General features: G+C 33.8%; 2 protein-coding genes across 2 annotated transcripts in view; one reads left to right on the top strand and one right to left on the bottom strand.

The window, feature by feature from the left end:
• The window catches only part of LOC126818473 (DNA-directed RNA polymerases I, II, and III subunit RPABC1), a 31,167-nt gene extending 25,334 nt beyond the window's left edge, over window positions 1–5,833 (bottom strand). Inside the window, exons 1-6 of the mRNA XM_050545917.2 lie at window positions 5,647–5,833; window positions 3,387–3,475; window positions 2,694–2,755; window positions 2,011–2,150; window positions 617–697; window positions 182–240 (exon numbers count right to left, since the gene is read on the bottom strand). Coding sequence (XP_050401874.1) covers window positions 182–240; window positions 617–697; window positions 2,011–2,150; window positions 2,694–2,755; window positions 3,387–3,475; window positions 5,647–5,706 — 491 coding nt within the window. The 5' untranslated portion in view covers window positions 5,707–5,833. The remainder of the gene's footprint in view (window positions 1–181; window positions 241–616; window positions 698–2,010; window positions 2,151–2,693; window positions 2,756–3,386; window positions 3,476–5,646) is intronic.
• Window positions 5,834–6,037: 204 nt separating this feature from the next.
• LOC126818474 (glutathione peroxidase-like) lies at window positions 6,038–17,824 on the top strand. The gene is made up of 6 exons (XM_050545918.2): window positions 6,038–6,189; window positions 11,817–11,917; window positions 12,509–12,656; window positions 14,474–14,622; window positions 15,608–15,692; window positions 16,017–17,824. The coding sequence occupies exons 1-6, from the start codon at window positions 6,091–6,093 to the stop codon at window positions 16,053–16,055; spliced, it is 621 nt and encodes a 206-aa protein (XP_050401875.1). The 5' UTR covers window positions 6,038–6,090; the 3' UTR covers window positions 16,056–17,824.
• The last annotated feature ends 1,110 nt before the right edge of the window (window positions 17,825–18,934 follow it).

Here is an 18,934-nt window from a genome sequence, read left to right as displayed (position 1 = left end):
AAATAAAGAAAAATTGTCAACAATTATCATATCTATAAGAATTCACTGTCAACTTCAAGTGGTAGTTGGAATTAAGTCACACTATTAAATGAATTAAATTATTATTATGTCAAATATATTTTTTGCTTAATTATAATCTTCTAATAGAAACTTGAATACTGATATGTTTATTAAAGGATACTATCGAACAAGTAATTCAGCTTTCTCTTCTGATGTCATGACCACATGTTCAGGTACCAACTAAAATTATATAAAAGAAATATATTTATACATAATAAAATTACTGTTTCCATGGAAACTCTTAAAGTAGTATTCAGAGAATTTAGCAAATGGTAGGACTACTGTAATAGGGTAATATGTGTACAAAGTTTCACAAAGATATCTTTATTCAATGGTTTATTAGATATGCTCTAGAAACAAAACAGATGCAAGCCCATTTCAATTTCCCCATCTTAATTTCGATCATAAAAAACCCCAACATATATACAGAATACAAAAGTTTTAATAAAATCAAATTGAAAGATAGGTGAATTATTCTTTGTGTGTAAATGCTGAGCATAAAATTCTTTGTATTTTTTAGAATATCATAAATTATATTTAATTCATACAATCTTACCATGTGTTCTGTAATATTAACTAATAACTCAGCTTCTATAAATTGTTCTAAAATATACTTAGGTGCCATTTCTACAAGAGACTGAAAAAAATGTTGAGATTTCAGTATAAAAGTCATCTGAATGATTCTCTATATAAAATTACCATATTCAGGTGCAGACAAAATTCTTTTCTACATGTGCCCCAGTCATCTGTACTCCTAGTTCTGATCACTTTGTGCACCCTCTTTATTTTTAAAATAAATTATTTCTAATGTTTGTTTATCAGCTAAATAGTTCACATCATAAAAAATTCTTTGTTATAACAATATTATAATTGCATAAAAATGTTACACTTAAAGATTAGGCCATATTCAAAAAAATAGTCTGGTTCTCAGATAATACTGTGCCACCGCATGACCTGCTTTTATTTCCAAAATTAAAAGCAGGCTCATTTATTGCCACACATCAATAATTTATTCCGGTTACAGGAACTAGCTCTAAAAAATTAGAATGTATCCATAGTCTCATTTATCAAGCGTATTTTAAGTCGATGTAGAGTATAAGTCGAATCGTCATATTTACTGTTTTTCCGACCTCCATCAATAGAATAGTCGTGCTGAGATGAAAACGTGTAGATTAGCAAAAACGTGTGGAATAACAATAGCAAAAGTCAAAACACTGTGCGTGACTTTGCCATACAAGTGCTAATATGTAGCAAACAATATCACTTGGCATTTTTTAAGTTGATTTTTTTACCTCCATCCAGACGAAGGCCCAACTTCCGCGGAAAAAAGTATCGACTTAAACCCCCCAAAATATAATACAAAACCCTGATGATAATCATAAATGATACTGGATAAGCATACTTTCCTATACACAACAATCTGAGGGGGGTTGGATGGCTGAATGGTTAGCGCATGCGCGTTGCATCATAAGGTCTGTCATTGAGTCGACTGGCGTGGTTTTGAATCCCCGGTTGTACGTGACAAGGAGCAGGGTCGCCTGTCCAACCTCGTGGGTTTTCTCCAGGTCCTCCGGTTTCCTCCCACTGCTAAAAGACCCCTATGCGCAAGCGAATTATTGAAATAAAATTAAACCATATGTTAGTCTCGAAATGACCTAGTTTGTGTCGAGTGGACGGTAAACCCTATTTCTCTCTCTCTCTCTCACAACAATCTGATGTGTGTAGAAGTCATTTAGCCAAGTAGTGATCCTTTCACAAAATAAAGACACAAAAATAAAAACCTTCCTCATGCTACAGATTTTCTGAGAACTAGAATATTTTTTTTTGTATGGCCTTATGAATGTTGGGAATAAATCAAATAAAACACTATTTATGATAACAATTACTATGGTTTATAACATTGGTTTTTCAACATCTGGAATAAATAATAATATCAGTTGCAAACTTTACCTGTTTTGCAGAAGGTGTCATTCCAAGTTGTACCACTATAATAGCTCGAGATATATTTTCTTCCTGCATTCTCTGACAGTAAGTTTTTATTGTTTTTATTCCAACTTTTGGTTCATCGGGGAAAAAGACAAACATCTGATCTGTGTAAAAAAATAATTTTAGAACAATAAATAAAATAGAATTCAAAATAAAAATAATGTAAAAAATTATATTACCTGGGCCCAACTGCATGATGCATATATAAAGTTGCACAAATGTAATTTCAAAAAGCAATGCTTGTGGGAATGAATTTCGAGGGCCCTACATTTCACTTGAAATGGAAAGGAGTAAAGAAATGATTAGGGTTTAACGTCCTACCTTTCTGCACCAACTGGGTTAATGAAGTTCAGCATACGCAATGGAGTGTGCTACTTGGGCTATGAGGGGAATTTTTCCCAGATGGTCAAGGTGTATATATAGCCTACTCTTCATCAAATTCCAATTGCCAAGGGTTCTTTTACGTACACACAAGCCCTGGTTGACAATTAATTTATATTATCTCTGGTATTTCCACACAGCACTGGGATCCAAAACAAGTACCAATGGGGGGAAATATATTCCTGGTTTTATTAAAATACATCCATTGAATTTTAAGTTTCAATTAATTAACCTATCAGATTACAATTTCTAAAACTATCATGTACCTGTAGGATCATCATTGTGAGCAACTAAAACAATCAGATCACTTCGACTTGGTTTTCTTTCACTGTAAAGATAATATGACATGAAGAATTAAATTTATAACTCAACAGGTTGGAGATAACAGCCTCTTAAGTACATTTTACTTGAACTGAAATTTTTAACAGAATTCACAAAGATTTTCACAAAATTTAAAATAAATATTTAATATCTGAAGACAAATTTATCCCCTCGCTAAGTTAAAAATAACGTTTGTTACCCTGTATAGTTCAATACATGTACATGTACATTAAGTGCTTATGTAGTTTTCTTATCTAATCGCTTACAATGGGCGTCCTCGCTGAAAGAATTCCCACCAGCCGTCGCTAGTAAAAACTTGGTTCCCTGTGTCCTTATCGCTGGTAAGAGAATCGTATTTCGGTGTATCGGGATTATATTCCATTTCAACGACAAAAACTAACCTTTTTAACACATCAGAGCGTAATTAATGTACAGAAAAACAATGCAGTAAGGTAAACAATGAGTTCATGTGGGACTGTTGCTCTATAGTGTCATCTATAAATTATGTCTCCTTACCCCTAGCGAGTACACCTATCTAAGGTGTCTGTTTGTGTATAGTGCATGTAACCTAAGGTAATTATCATTTGTACAGAATATTTGTTTTTATTTCTAATTTAATCGTAACAGAAATCTCTTACCTGGGTTTATCACCAAACTGTGTTTTAAATTCATCTAATGTTTGATCCAATTCATCTTGTGTCACTAAATATCCTCGATCATGACAAAGCTGAAAGTATTTATCATATATAGAATTATAAGTTAACATGTATTACATTTATCTTCATGATTCAACTGTGTTAATTGAAAAACTACTCAGGGATGAATGTACATGTAAATGAAAATCAAATGGGCTTAAATTTCCTACTTCCCTGCACCGACTGGGCTTATGAAGACGGGCATACACAATACAGTGTGCTTGTGGACAACTTACATGTAACTGTAGACGAATTTGATTGTGGACAACTTAACTAGCTTCCCACTGCAGGTAAATCATTATCACGTATTGGCGATTACATGACGTTTCCATTCCGTGACATTTCGGACTCACATTTTGGGCTCAACAAGTAAAATTTGCAATTTAGTCTAAACCGATATCAAAAAGAGTCTAACCAGTTGCTTGTGTCCAAAATGTTACAGGACCAAAACGTTGTAATACATGACTTGTACTCCATAATGGCTACATTGTGAATGCCATACTGTACATTAGATACTAGATAGAAGTTTTGCTGTGAAAAAAATTATCATTGTTAGAAAAATAACTGTTTTGTTAATTGTTTGTGGGGATATTTAAAGGAGCTAAATTGCTAATATCTGGGACCTAGAAATGGACCCAAATGGGTCACAATGCATATAATAATGTTATATGAATGTATATAAACTGATTTACATTCAATCGGTGCTGTTTTTACTATAATTTATAATTTAAAACTAAAAACACACACACACTAAGGTACAACCACCGCCAAGGCTCTACAATGCGACTGAAACACTCGCATTTGCGAGTGAATTTTGACAATGGCGACCAGATATTTATAAATGCTAGGTTTCTGGCGAGTGAACATATATCTTGAAGTCCCCAATTAACACTATAGCTATCTGAACTTTTCTCCGTAAAGATAACGTAATCGGCAATGATCCCAGTCAAATGTCACTCTTGTTACTTTCCTGGTTTGAAATTGGGTCAATCTCATTGTCCTCTGCGAGGAAATTCTCATTGCGCATGCGCTGTATTTATCGGAAGTTTGCGAGACAGCTGACAGCATGGCTAGCAGACGAATCAAACCTATATCGTCTTACTTTACTAGTAAAGTAACTTCGTCTCGCTGTGAGTCTCAGTTGGGGAAAAATGATGATAGTCATGCTACTGACGCTACACCACCCAAACAAGCAAAATTACAAGCTTCGCCAACCGCCGTCTTAGTCTCGCAGTGAGTCCCAGTTGGAAAAAAATGTTTAAAACATCTTTTTTTATTATTATTATAGGACGACGAGTTATGTATGTTCACAATATATTTAGCTATATCATACGACAAATTATTCTAATCTTCAGACTTGGCAACTGAAAATTTTGTTTGGCTAGTGGTTTTGAAAATTTACTTATGTTTGCACAAGTAAGTTCAAAATGCTGTGTAGAGCCTTGACCACCGCACAGGTAATTTTTGCGGTCGTTTACATCAATGACAATAAATAATTCATAAATTGTTCAGGTGAAATAACTTGATTTTAATAAAAATTTATTTATTATTATAGGCGGCCGATTGACAAATAATTTGTGTTTTTAATGTTGAAGAATTTGGATGATTTTTGTATTCCTGATTGTTTTCAAATTTGAGTGAAGTCTGTGTCACTACAAGCCCGAGACTGTACAGCGAATTAGATGCTTATGGCTAAACCCCGGATCCATTCACTTGATTTGATATTTGTCTATTTGGTACAATGTCTATTTTCTGTCTTGTCCGCAGGTTTATCCTGACTGTTTACAAATTTGAGTGAAGTCTGTGTCACTACAGGCCCGGGACTGTACTACGCAGTGGACGCTTACCGCTGACACCCGGATCCATTCACTTGATTTGATATTTGTTTATTTGGTGCAATGTCTATTTTCTGTCTTGTCCGCAGGTTTATCTTGTAAATTTTTGTTTTGCATGTACGGTACTAGTGCGGTCCTCCTGCACTTACTATTGAGTTAGAGAATGAGCTACTGTAAATTGTGCAGAGGATTTAATGCAACAGGGAAAAACACAAAGTTTAATGATCGTTTTTTGACTTTGAGGCAAACAGTAGTTGTGTGTGATGGGATGATTTTATTTTTGAAGTTGTTGTTTACAATCTAAATTATCAATCCTGTGTGAGTGTGAAGATATGGGCAGTAGACTAGTAGTGTCTTATCCAATCTACCTGCATTATCGTTTTTCTGATTCTCCAGAGTTTATACGTGTCCTGTTCATCTTGTTCCATCTTCTGAAAACCTGTTCTTCCTGGACAAGTAGGCCTAGTTCTATTTCACAAAAACTGGAAATAAAACACGTGAATTAAAAATAAATAACAAAACCGGAAGTGTTTATCAGACGTTTTCCAAACTATAGTTACGTATTAAAATGTTCCACGAACAGCCCAATTAAAATTATCTCTTTTTACTTTCGTTGTTTGACATGAAAAAATACTTGACGACGAAAATTTTCATTCCTATCAAATTCAAACAGTTATGTAAGTTCCGCGCCCATAATCATAAATGGGAAACTGTGGCAAGTAAAAAAATCGACGACTGTAGATTCATTTATCCAGACTGTAGCCGTTGATGTCCTTCAATGTTAATTTTGAAGGACGTGATAAACTAGAATTATGTTGACACGGCTGAATAAAAGTTTGTGGAATTCAGTAGGTCGGCTGACTGCTGTGTCAAGTAGTTCTGTTGTTGGTCTTTATTGTACAGCCGTCATGGTAGGTAAACGCGCGTGTTTCTTGTTCAGTGCTTTTTTTGTTAATTACATTTTCTGCCATTTCAGTTATCTAGACTCTATTTACTTAACTTTTTTTACAACTTTGAACTAAAATGTACCATTATTGTTGTTTTTTTTAAACAATTTACTGTCAAAGTGTAGTAAATAAATTTCACAGTTCCAGACTTACCGGTAAGTTAAAGAGACATTATCACTTATATCTTTAAAAAATGTTTTGAACAATATCATGAATATTATTATTATTATTATGTTCAATACACACCTCAAATTTCATACATTTACATTGAAATCTCTGTAGTGACTGACTGCTAAATATTGTTAAATCAATAATTATGTACCAGAAATTGCTTCCATACATTAAGTTACAAACATTAATCTTTACCTATTAAGTGGGGGGTTGTGTGGCCGAATGGTTATCATACGGCCTGTCATTGAGTCAACTGGCGTGGTTTCGAATCCCCAGTTGTACGTGACAAGGAGTAGGGTCGTCTGTCCAACCTCGTGGGTTTTCTCCGGGTCCTCCGGTTTCCTCCCACTGCTAAAAGACCCCTACGCGCAAGCAAATTATTGAAATAAAATTAAACCACATGTTAGTCCCGAAATGACCTACTTTGTGTCGAGTGGACGTTAAACCCCATTTCGCTCTCTCTCTTACCTATTAAGTAACAGTAGCCACCCGTATCTATCTAAGTTGGGTTTGTGACAATTATGTTCTGTTACATTGTACATATGCACAGTATTACATGTCAGTGTGGGCTTTGAACCTTATTCAATTTGTAGGGTAAGGGTAGTAATAGTATACTACTGTACATGTACATATGGATCAAACATGGGTATCCACTCCAAAAACTACATTAAATTATTAATGCAAAAAGTTTACATGGAAGAGAATGAAGGAATTCTCGAGCTTTCGCTTTAAACAAGTGAAAGTTCTTTTTAAGCAATAGATAATATAAATACATACATTACATGTACATAAACATTAATTTAATACACAAACAAAACAACATTTATTGCAAAATAGATAATATAAATACATACATTACATAAACATTAATTTAATACAGTACATTAAAAAAACATGAAATATAGATATTACATTGTATATCTTCTTTACACTACTGGACCATGAACTCTGGTACATATCCCTAGCAGCATCGACACACTGATACTACCTTCTTTGTACTTGTTCCACGAATTGAAAATTTCATCTTGTCTTTCTTTTCTATTTTTTTTTATCAAATATTTCCCCTCAAACATCAGAGCAGATTGGAGTGGCAGAAGTAAATTGGCTAATCTTCTTCTAAAATTTTATTTGCTACTTCTTCAAATATTACCCTGGCTGGTCTGAATGGATTGGAGATGGCCATTTCTCATACCTTTATTTGATAAAAAATAAATGGTTAATGTTTATCATATATTACCTAATCAGATCAGAGGGTGTGAAGTACCTAATTAGGGATTATCCAATCAGTTGATTAATTAGTACTCACCTCTTTCCTTTGAATTACAGCATGTAATTTGCCGGTTGGCTTGGGTGGTTATGGGCTATTTTTCCACTGACAAATTCTTCAGGACACATGGTTTGTATACATGTAACAGTAGCACCACTTGATGTTTTGTTTTCCTGTCTCCCAGTTGAAGACTTCTTGACATATATGTACATGTATATATCCATTTTCATCTACTAATTAAAGGCAATATCCACAGCTCTTGAGTGGCTTATGTCATCCACGTAAAGCAAGCATTTTTTTTCTATCCGCACTGATGGCGCCATAGAACCTCCTTTTTTAACGTGTTTTTATTATGACAAAGGGAGAAGATGACCCGCCCTTTTTCTCATGACAGCGATTTTATAAGTGTGCTTTAAATTGACTTTTTAATATGCAAGGACTTTTTATTTTGTGTGTTAAACCAATTTTAAGGAGACTTTTGATATACACGGACGTTTGTATGTTTTTACCAATTTTCACCAATCTTTAAACATCAATATATTTGCTCAGATATATTGTTTTTCATTAAATTAAAAATGTTTGGCCGTTATGACCAAATTTTTGGGCCGTTATTACCAAACTGTTTGGCCGTTATGACTAAAGTAGGGCCGTTTTGACCAAACCTGTTTTTGGCCGTTATGGCATAGGGCCGTTATGACTACATCCTGACCGGCTCCTACAATTTTTCAATGCCATTATCTATAACTTATAAGAGATTGATACTATGATGAATACATTTCTTTGAATTGATCCGAATAAGTAAGCTTATAAGTTATACAGATGCGGCCCGTATAGATGAAATAGATTAATATGTAAAACTGAACTTTCATTGTATTTACTGGTATGTAAAACAATGTACCGATAGCCTTCTAAATTGAATTTCAATCAAATACCGGAACCTGAAAATTTCCGAAAAAATAATTACCATTGATTTTAATAAAGTCAACAAGTAGGGCCATCAATCAGTAGAAAATTGACATAATCAAGCAGTGTACCATATTCCTGAAGCACTGGCCTGAGAAATCCCTCTATTAGGTCTAATCAAATGAAACACTGCTAGCAGTATGGCAGTGTGCTAAGTACGGTATTACTATATTTCAATCAAATGTCTTAAAGTTTAAATAAAATTTTAAAAAAACCCTCTGGAATATCAAAATAACAGGCAGATTGGTGGAGAGACAACCTGTAGTCCCTTCCAGAGCTAAAAAAAAACTGAATGTAAACATGATGGTAGTGTTCTATACTAAAAGCTTTGGACTTTGGATTGTAAATATATAGATATTTTAATTTAAATCATGTTAGTACTCTGTCATCAAACTAGTATTCACAATCACACTAACACAAACATGGTACATGAAACCTATGTACATGTATTTGAAGCTTAAAAAGCAATATTATACTTTTTAAATAGAACTTGGTGTTGTTTTTCAGTTACACCATTGAAATTAAAAGTAGTCATAGTAGTATACAGTATAATGATTGTGTTAATTGTACTAAGTTACGATACTGAGACACGTGTTTGCTCTGTCAACAAATCTGAGTACCAAAGGGCATAGTAAAATCCTTTGTCCAGTATTTATCTATATTGGTCAATATAATATTATGACTTGGCATTTCTCATCAATGAATATAGGTCACTCCCCTTAATACATAGTAAAGATTGTATTCAAAGGACTTTTAGTAAGCGAATGTCTAGAATTGATAATGATGCTATTAAGGGTGTACCCAGTATAACTGTTTGTATTCATTCATGACCTTTCATAATGTAGTTGACATACATATATTATCCACCTTAATAAATATAGCATATCCGTATTAATACATTGTGTACTTGTACATGTACACATGGTAACATGAGTCATGTGGGGGTGCCTTTATTGTCGCACCATATAAAAATCTTACATTAATTAGAGTGGCAGTGGACATTTCTAAATAGATTAGTTATTGATGGAAAGTGCAAAATTAATGGCACAAGACTGATTATGTACATTTACAGTATTACAATTACATGTAGTGGTATTTGTTTACTTCTCTGCAGAATTTTTTCGAACTTTTCAGCATATTTTACAATTGTATACATTTATTTGTATACTAAAATTTGATACCCCATTTCCCATTCATTTGGCACAAGAAACTGTCTGAATCCTATAAAAATTATTTTAGTGATCTCGGCAAATACAATGAACAAGAACTGGCTGAAAAGTTCTAAGTCTGAAAAGGATAGATCAATTGGGTTGAAATATACTTTTACCACCAACAATTACAATCACTGAATGAATCATAGACATAAGAACTGCAACCATAGTAATAATATTCTCTTCGTATCAGACCATCTAATGACCCTGCCCATTGAAATCACCAGAAATGGACAAAACTGTCTATAGGGCAGTTCTCAAGTATCTGCAACTGAAAGGACTAACCCCAACACCAATACATGCCGACATGGTCTCCACTTTAGGTGATGATGCCCCTTTTCCACAGTAAAGAAGTTGGCTGTGGAATTAAGTGTGGCAAAGAGCCATGACGATGACCAGCGTCCTGGAAGGCTATCAAACAGCAACCATTAAAGAAAACAATCACCCGGGAGCACGACATGGTGATGTCTTATCAACGAATGACCACTCAACATATTGTCAGTGAACAACTTTTTTTAGGGTGGCTGAAGAAAATTTCTTCCTGACCGGCATCCAGGCATTGCAACATGGTTGGCAAAAGTATGTCGAAAAATAAATGGAAACCATCGACTTTCTACAGTTTCTAGGCTTAGAACTTTTCAGCCAGACCCCCCCCCCCCCAGTCCATTTATAATTAAAACTTACATCTATTTAGTTTCCCTTACGGTGAAGCAGACGAATGCATAAAACTTATGCAGGAAGCCAAAAAGAAGTTTCATTATTGTGAGTGATTACCGAATCTTTAAACTAGTTTATCTAGCACAAGGTGACCCGGATGTTCACTTTAGTCTGAGTCTTGGACACATATTTAAATAGATTAGTCATTCAGTTGTATAGCATTTATTTTAGGCATAGAAATACATGGAAAGTTATTTTAGTTGCACTCTGCCAAAATGTCAAACACCATTGTATTTGTTAACAATGTGCCAATCATGCATTACAGATAAAATAAAAAATATGACAAAAGGGCATGTACCATAGGAATTGTGTCTAGTTGATAAAGTCTGATTTGAGCCGAACATTGTCTTCAGATGGGGTTTGGGGGCTCCAAACCGCCCTGCTGAGCTACATAAATTTTTTTTATAAAACAACACTTTTATGAGAAACGTGTCACGGTCGTGTGCTTTATCCTTTATCATAAGATGGTGGAATGGGATGGGCATATTCAATGCGCAAGATAATGACATAGACATACATGTATGTGATATCACAATTAATGCTTTGCATCAATGAAAATGAATTGCAATGTGATCCTATTAATTCATAATACAAACTGAGGTCAAATGGGGTGTTGGATTTCTCTCTTTAAAAAGCTCAGTGTGTATGTATGCCTACAAAATTTGGAGATGATGATGGCATCATGCATTGTCAACTAACTGTCAAATTACCTTAACAGGAACCTGGCATACCCCCTCCTGCAAAAATTCTTGCCTGTGACAGGTGGACTATGACTCAAGGTGGGACTTTAATCTAGATGTAAACATGTAGACCAATTTGGGTATAAAATTTTGGGCAAAGTCTCTCTCCCTCCCCACTTTGTACATGTAACAGAAATTACAATTACTGTATGTTTGTCAAATAAAATGACCTAAATTATGTGTTTCTTATAAAATGGCCTTAGTTATGTGTTTCTTATAAAATGGCCTTAGTTATGTCTTTCTTATAAAATGGCCTTAGTTATGTCTTTCTTGTAAAATGGCTTAAGGATGTTGATCCCTGCATTCCATTCCTCAAAGTCTTAAACCTGCGCAACCAGGCCTCATCTGTTAGTCTCGAGACTGGATAGCTGACTTCTAACAACATTCAGCTAGAACATGTATTCATGCCAACAAGCTATGTAGAAATGAGGCTAACAATTTTAATGAGAACCTCTTGACTCTCAACTGCAGATTTATTTTTGTAATATAGGTATTCATAAACTTTAACATGTGTATTTGCAGGCAGCCTCAGACAATAAAATTTTTTGGAAGGAAGCCAAATCAATATATGAATTTAAGGCTACAGACATTGATGGAAATGAAGTCGATTTAGAAAAATATAGGTATTTAAATATTTATTATAATACTTTTTTTTTGTCTTGATTTACAGACAGATATCAGCTATACTAAATAAACAATCCTGTTTTCAACAAACTTGGAAATTAGAAATGTATAGATTTTGATAATTAATATCAACAAAAACACATAATTCCCTCCAACCTATTGAATAAGTAAATCCTTGAATTATAATTCTATCTGTCTATTAGTATTACAGGATTGACTGTGGATTTAATGGTTCTGTTTTCTGTATTTAAAATCAGTTTAATATCCTTAATTAAACAATCAGGGCCCTGTTTCTCGAAATCTTAACTAAAGATAAAATCCAAATTTTAGTAGATACTTCAATTTTGATTGGCTAAGCATTAAAATCAATCTAATATTATCCAATCAAATTATTAAGATTTGGATTTTATCTTAGTTAAAATTTTGTGAAACAGGCCCCAGATTAGTACAATTTACTATATTTTGTAGCTTGACTGGAATCCTAATGGTTGCCTTTTGGTTTATTTTTTTTTATAGTATGAAAGAAAAAACTGGAAGACATTCGATTGGCTGTAATAAGGATCTAATTGGTGAATGTTTTCTAATTTCAGGGGTCATGTTTGCCTGGTGGTAAACGTAGCCTCTAAATGAGGTTTTACCGAAAAAAACTATACACAGCTACAGGCTTTGCACGTCAAGTATGCTGAATCTCATGGTCTGAGGATCCTAGGCTTCCCATGTAATCAATTTGGAGGACAGGTGAGGACAGTTTGGAATATACACTATGTAAAATTAAAGATACATGTACACTTTTTGGAACACAATCACTTTGCTTCTAATTGAGGTAAGATGTTCAGCTCTGGTGCAGTTGAATGGTTAGCGCATGCGCGTTGCATCATAAGGTCTGTCATTGAGTCAACTGGCATGGTTTCGATTCTCTGGTTGTACATGACAAGGAGTGGGTCGCCTGTCCAACCTCATGGGTTTTCTCTGGGTCCTCCGCCGGTTTCCTCCCATTGCTAAAGACCCCTGCGCACAAGCGATTTATTGAAATAAAATTGAACCATATGTTAATCCCGAAATGATCTAGTTTGTGTTGAGTGCATGTCAAACCCATTTCTCTCTTAATTCATTAGATGAATGCCTTGACTGAGTTAGATGAAGAACATTTTCTACTTGAGGATAAGTAGAGATTATCAATTTTATTGACAGAGACTTAGTGTAAAGATTCATTATATCAATACCTTGACTAATAGAAGTTTGATCATAACCCGCTTTTAGTTATAGAGAGTGATAAACAATATGATTGTTAGATGCTTTATCAAAAGATAAATTAATTAGTGATTGTCAGTTATCTACATTGGGAAGGCAGCTGTGGAGATCAGTTTCAATGTTGAGGTCTGAACATGTAACACAGATAACAGAAGATATTATCAAAATGTTTATCTATAAAAAAAGAGATAATACAGTTTGCAGTCTGGTTTGACAGAATAAATACTAAATTAAGTTTATTCAGTATTAACAGTACCTAAGTACATTGTAAGTCTCTGTGGCTATATGTATTACCAGTATATGTATTTAGTATATGTATTCAGTATTAACAGTACCTAAGTACATTGTAAGTCTCTGTGGCTATATGTATTACCAGTATATGTATTACCAGTATGCAAGTCTCTAATGCTATATGTATTACCGGTATCTAGTACATGTAAGTCTTTGGTGCTATATGTATTACAAGTATCTAGTACATGTAAGTCTCTGATGCTATATGTATTACCGGTATCTAGTACATGCAAGTCTCTGATGCTATATATATTACCAGTATCTGGTACATGTAAGTCTCTGATGCTATATGTATTACCGGTTTCTAGTACATATGTAAGTCTCTGATGCTATATGTAGTACATGTAAGTCTCTAGTGCTATTTAATATCGGTACTCAGTACATGTAAGTCTTTGATTACATGTATGCATTTAAAAAAAAAATGATTTCAAAGTGAGCTCTAGCTGCTGCACTTTAATGACACTCATAGGCCTACAATGTATTTTGCGTTTATTTTTTAACCTAAGAAAATGTTGTTAACGGTCTTATGAACAAAACCAGTATATTGGAACATTGAGCCAGAAGGTTATGACAATCTGATTAAAACACAGATTCTATTTCGTTTTTTATAGTTTTAAATTTTGTTTTACTTGTCTTTACTACACTAGGATCTGGAAGAGTTGTTATATTACCGGCGTTTTGGTTGAAGTGAGGGATAAGCCAATGAAACAGTCTGTTAAGGCGACTTCTTGGCGTGCCATGCACGGAACTGTGGGTAAACCACTAGAGACGGCAACGCTGATTGATTAATCAATGTCTGACGTCATAGGGTCAAAAGCCGTTCGTACGACCCCTTGTCAGATCTTCATATACATGTAGTGTAGGCCATCGAAGTTATAAAAAAACGAAACGAAATATAGATCTGTATTTTAATCAGATTGCTTCAATGAATACAGTGAATATTGTAATCTTTGATAAAAAAAAATTCTAGGCATTAATTTAAGGAATTAATACAAATTATTCATTCATTTCAGGAACCCGGCACTGATGAAGAAATTAAAAAATTTGCCACAGGAAAATATGGAGTTCAATTCGACATGTTTAGTAAAATTAATGTTAATGGGGATGATGCACATCCATTATTTAAATACCTGAAAAATGAACAGAAAGGATTTTTTGGAAAGTAAGTCAACAATATAGGGGATGTATCCTAGTCATTTTTTTTTGAATTCTTAAGAACATGATGAGAATTATCCCAATGATTGTGCTAAAGAGGGTCATAGTTGTGTTTACTGTTAAGACATTTCATATCTGAGTATTTATTTTCCAAAATTTGGGAACATTTGGGATAAAATAATTGGCAACATTGTAGAACAGTACGGAATATGTGAGAATGTTGATGGAATAATTACCAACATTGCGGGATATGTGAGATGGTTGATGTGAGTTGGGTAAGATGATTAAAATGCAATGTCGACTTTTTCGTCCATGGTCAGAAAAGGTGTTGCTTGCAAAATAACCACTTATTTTCCGGAAAACAGTCTTAGTTGAGACCACGTAATGAGCTATTCTGGTTTCAATGGCTGGACTTATTTCACAAGTGCGAGACAAGATAAATAAATAGGTTGTGATGTTGGGTCTTTGATGACAAAAATATGTCCCAGAGCATTTTTTGTTTTTGTAACATCGGTTATTTAGATTGTGGTGAAAGTCACAAAAATGTGTGTTTGTTTATTTTTGAAAGTATCTATAATTTTGAGTAATATCTACTGGTTCTATAGCAAAGGTATACAGTATGTAAAAGATCTTTATCTCGAAATCTAATATCTAATCACATGTTGTGTTATAAAAAGACAATAACCATACATGTAATTCATTAATGAAATTTATATGTTTTTATGTTGATTTCAATCTTTACATGGATGTCTTATTTGTATTTAATTTCTGTACCATATTTTGTAAAGCACATGTTAGCATTTAGTCGTGGAAGTTGTGTGCTATAAAAATGTACAATAATAATAATTCTGGGCCATTTCTCGGCAGGCCAAATAGAATTATAGATTATCTGTTTAAAATACCAGCTAACCCACAGATTTTCTAAACGCTACTGCATTTGACGATTCCAATATCTTTGAAACATCGAATACAAGTCTTCTTTTATTTTTCAGCTTTATAAAATGGAATTTTAGTAAATTTTTAGTTGATAAAGCTGGCAAACCAGTTAAAAGATATGCACCAAATGTTGAACCGAACGTAAGTACTGTAATTTATTTACATATGGAGTGTAGAATTAATGTTAAATTAATATGGTATTTGAATTAATTTCCTGAGACTATCAGGGGTAACAAATCAACTGCATTTAATTAAAATTTTAACATCTGTGTCATTAAATAATGAGCTTCATTAAAATCATTTCATGGTTGGATGATTTGTATGATAAGCAATTAGCATTAAATTGACAAAACAAATCCAAGGTTACACTGTATCTTGGTATTAGATATATGGGTAATAAATAATGTATTCATTATCTCTGTAGCATATGGCTATTGATTTTTTTTTTTTTTTTTTTTTTTTCAGTCCATAGAAAAAGATATGTTGGAGTATTTTGAAAAGTGATGTGTTAAATCAGGATTGTAGAATGATAGGATATATTACACACAGTGTTTTTTATTTTTATGTTACCATGGAAACAGACATTTTAGAAATAATAAACTAAAAGATTGTTATTATATAAGGGCATTTCTTACATGTAGTTTGTATTTAAGTGGCTCTTTGTTTTCAAGTGCCATATATGGGTTAGTGAATGAAACTATGGAACACCCAACTACACGTTACAATAACATAACTATATTAGTTTGGTCTTCCATAGTCTCTAATTTTTAAACTCGATTTTATGCATATTTTTGATACAATAATGTGATATAACATCATGTTTATACACTTCACTGTTTATAAGGTCCAATTAAAATGATATGAAATGAATTTCACAAGGACTTTTACAATATTAAGTGTAGTTTAGTTTAATGGTCGAGTGTGAGACATTAAGTAATATATTGATTTTGCACGAGTGGTATATCTCTATTACGCATTGTCTTGCACAAGACCATTAAAAAACTTAAAATACAGACACTATCCAGCATGTGCCTTTCAATGAAATACATATAAATAATCTAGTATGGCATATTGCCTGTACCATTATTTGAAATAATGGTACGCCAACATCAAAGGATGAGGTCACATCTGTAATTTAAATAGTTATAAATTCCAAAACAATCTGATTTTTTGGGAACACTTTCTGTAATATGACCTTTGACCTGAAGATATGAACCACAACTGTGACGGACAGTATTGATGACGGATTGCTCCGAAACCTTGCTGAGGATGGAGAAATCCCGATGGTCTAATGACGTGCAAATTAACTGTTTGTCGTAGAGAATGGGGGGTGGATATCTTCAGGCCCGATCTGCAGTCTGGATCTTATTAACATCATTAGTTTTAATTTGTATTACGGATCTCGATTGATGATTTTGTGTCTAGTAAATTTTAATGTGTAGAAATATTATGTGAAGGTAGATTCAATCCATTTAACTATTTATGCTTGCATATTTATATATTACTCAAATAAATACCAAAAATGTCATTACTTACAAATAATTTAATTGTAATTGATGTATTATGTTATGCTTGTATAATGAAAAGTATTGTGATCATTTAAATTTATGTAAACCCCAAAATGTTATTGTAAAAAAAAATGAAACCGACATAAGCAATACATATGAGGATATCGGGATTCAGGACTATAGCTGTATTTGGTAGTTATCTTCATTCTGTGCAGACATAACAAATTTACACATCAGTTGAAGGTTAAATTTTCTCGATTTCATTACTATTCTCACTATTTAATATGTAGCTCTAATCTAGGGTTTCATTCCTTTTAAGATAGCTGGAAAATTATGTTGATCGTTCTTATATATTTCTTATTATATGTGTCATATATATAATATATGGTACATAAACTATTTTATTTGTTTGAAACTATTTTATTTGTTTGCACCAAAGACAGAAAATTATACACTGATGTGATTTTGATAGCCAATTGGTCTCATTTTAACTTTGATATTTTCTTTCACTCCCGATAATTTAAAATATTTAAATATACAAATAATTGAGGAAAGGTTGTAAACATGTTAGTAAAATCTGTTTGTTTTATATTTTGTTCTGTTTATGGATGTTGTTAATATTTTCACTTGTGGGACAAGAAATAAAATAATTTCAGTTGTTACCACATTAAAATCAACCTTTTAAGGCTGATGAAACTGGTTTAGTAGTGAAATGGGGACCCCTTTTATATCTTTTCAATAAATTTCACAGATTTTATTCTCTTTTGATTAAAGGGTTTTGTTGATTTTTTTCCTTCTAGTATATCATGAGATATATAGCAATAATTGTTCCAGATATGAATGCGGCGGGGGTGTGTGTGTGTGTGTGTTTGGATGGCCGAATGGTTAGCACGTGCGCGCTGTATCATGAGGCCTGTCATTGAGTCAACTGGCCTGGTTTTGAATCCCCGGTTGTACGTGACAAGGAGAAGGGTTGTCTGTCCAACCTCGTGGGTTTTCTCCGGGTCCTCCAGTTTTCTCCCACTGCTATAGACCCCTATGTGCAAGCTAATTATTGAAATAAAATTAAACCATATGTTAGTCCCCAAATGACCTAGTTTGTGCCAAGTGGATGTTAAACCCCATTTCTCTCTCTCTCCAGATATGAATGCATTACCAGGTACATATAGTATCAAATGTCCAAATGCTGTTAGGGGTCACGGTGGCTAAGTGGGTAAGATGCTGGCTCACTAGCCTGGAGGTCGGGTGTTCAATCCCTGCATTGGCCAAGAAAGTTTATCCAGATTTCCCGACGTGGTTCCCCCTTGTTAGTGATGTAGAACGGAGGGCCTGACAAGGACAGCTGTCTAGTCGTTCGAATGGGACGAAAAACCGAGGTCCTGTGTATATATTGCAATGCACGTAAAAGATCTCCTGGCAGTTGGAATTCGATATAAGAGTAGGCGATAGTGCCGCTGCCCGGGCAAAATTTCCCTCATAGCACACTGCATGGTGCATGCCCGTCTTTATTAGCCCAGTTCGGAGCAGAACAGTAGGACTTTAAACTCCATTTCATTTCCAAAAAATGCTGTTAATATAAATCCAAGTTATCTGTACAATTATGGTAACTTGTATCCTTTCAAGGGAGGTGGGCTGACTTAACGCATGCTCTGTAAATCATTGAATCTAGTGTTGTGGTTTCAGCCCCAGGCTTGTACTTGACAATGATTAGGGTCTCTTGTTTAATCTTGCAGGTTTCCACTGCTTAAGACATTAGTGAGCAAGCAAATTATTGAAATAAACATAAACCACATGGATACAAAAATGACCTAGTTTGTGTTGAGTGGATATTAAACTCCATCCTTCTATTCAATATTTGCTGACATGACGGGATAT

This window comes from Patella vulgata, chromosome 4, assembly GCF_932274485.2.
Source record: "Patella vulgata chromosome 4, xgPatVulg1.2, whole genome shotgun sequence".
Taxonomy (NCBI): Eukaryota; Metazoa; Mollusca; class Gastropoda; family Patellidae; genus Patella; species Patella vulgata.
Note: the sequence above shows the minus strand (reverse complement) of the source record. Positions and strands in the feature narration are given on the sequence as shown.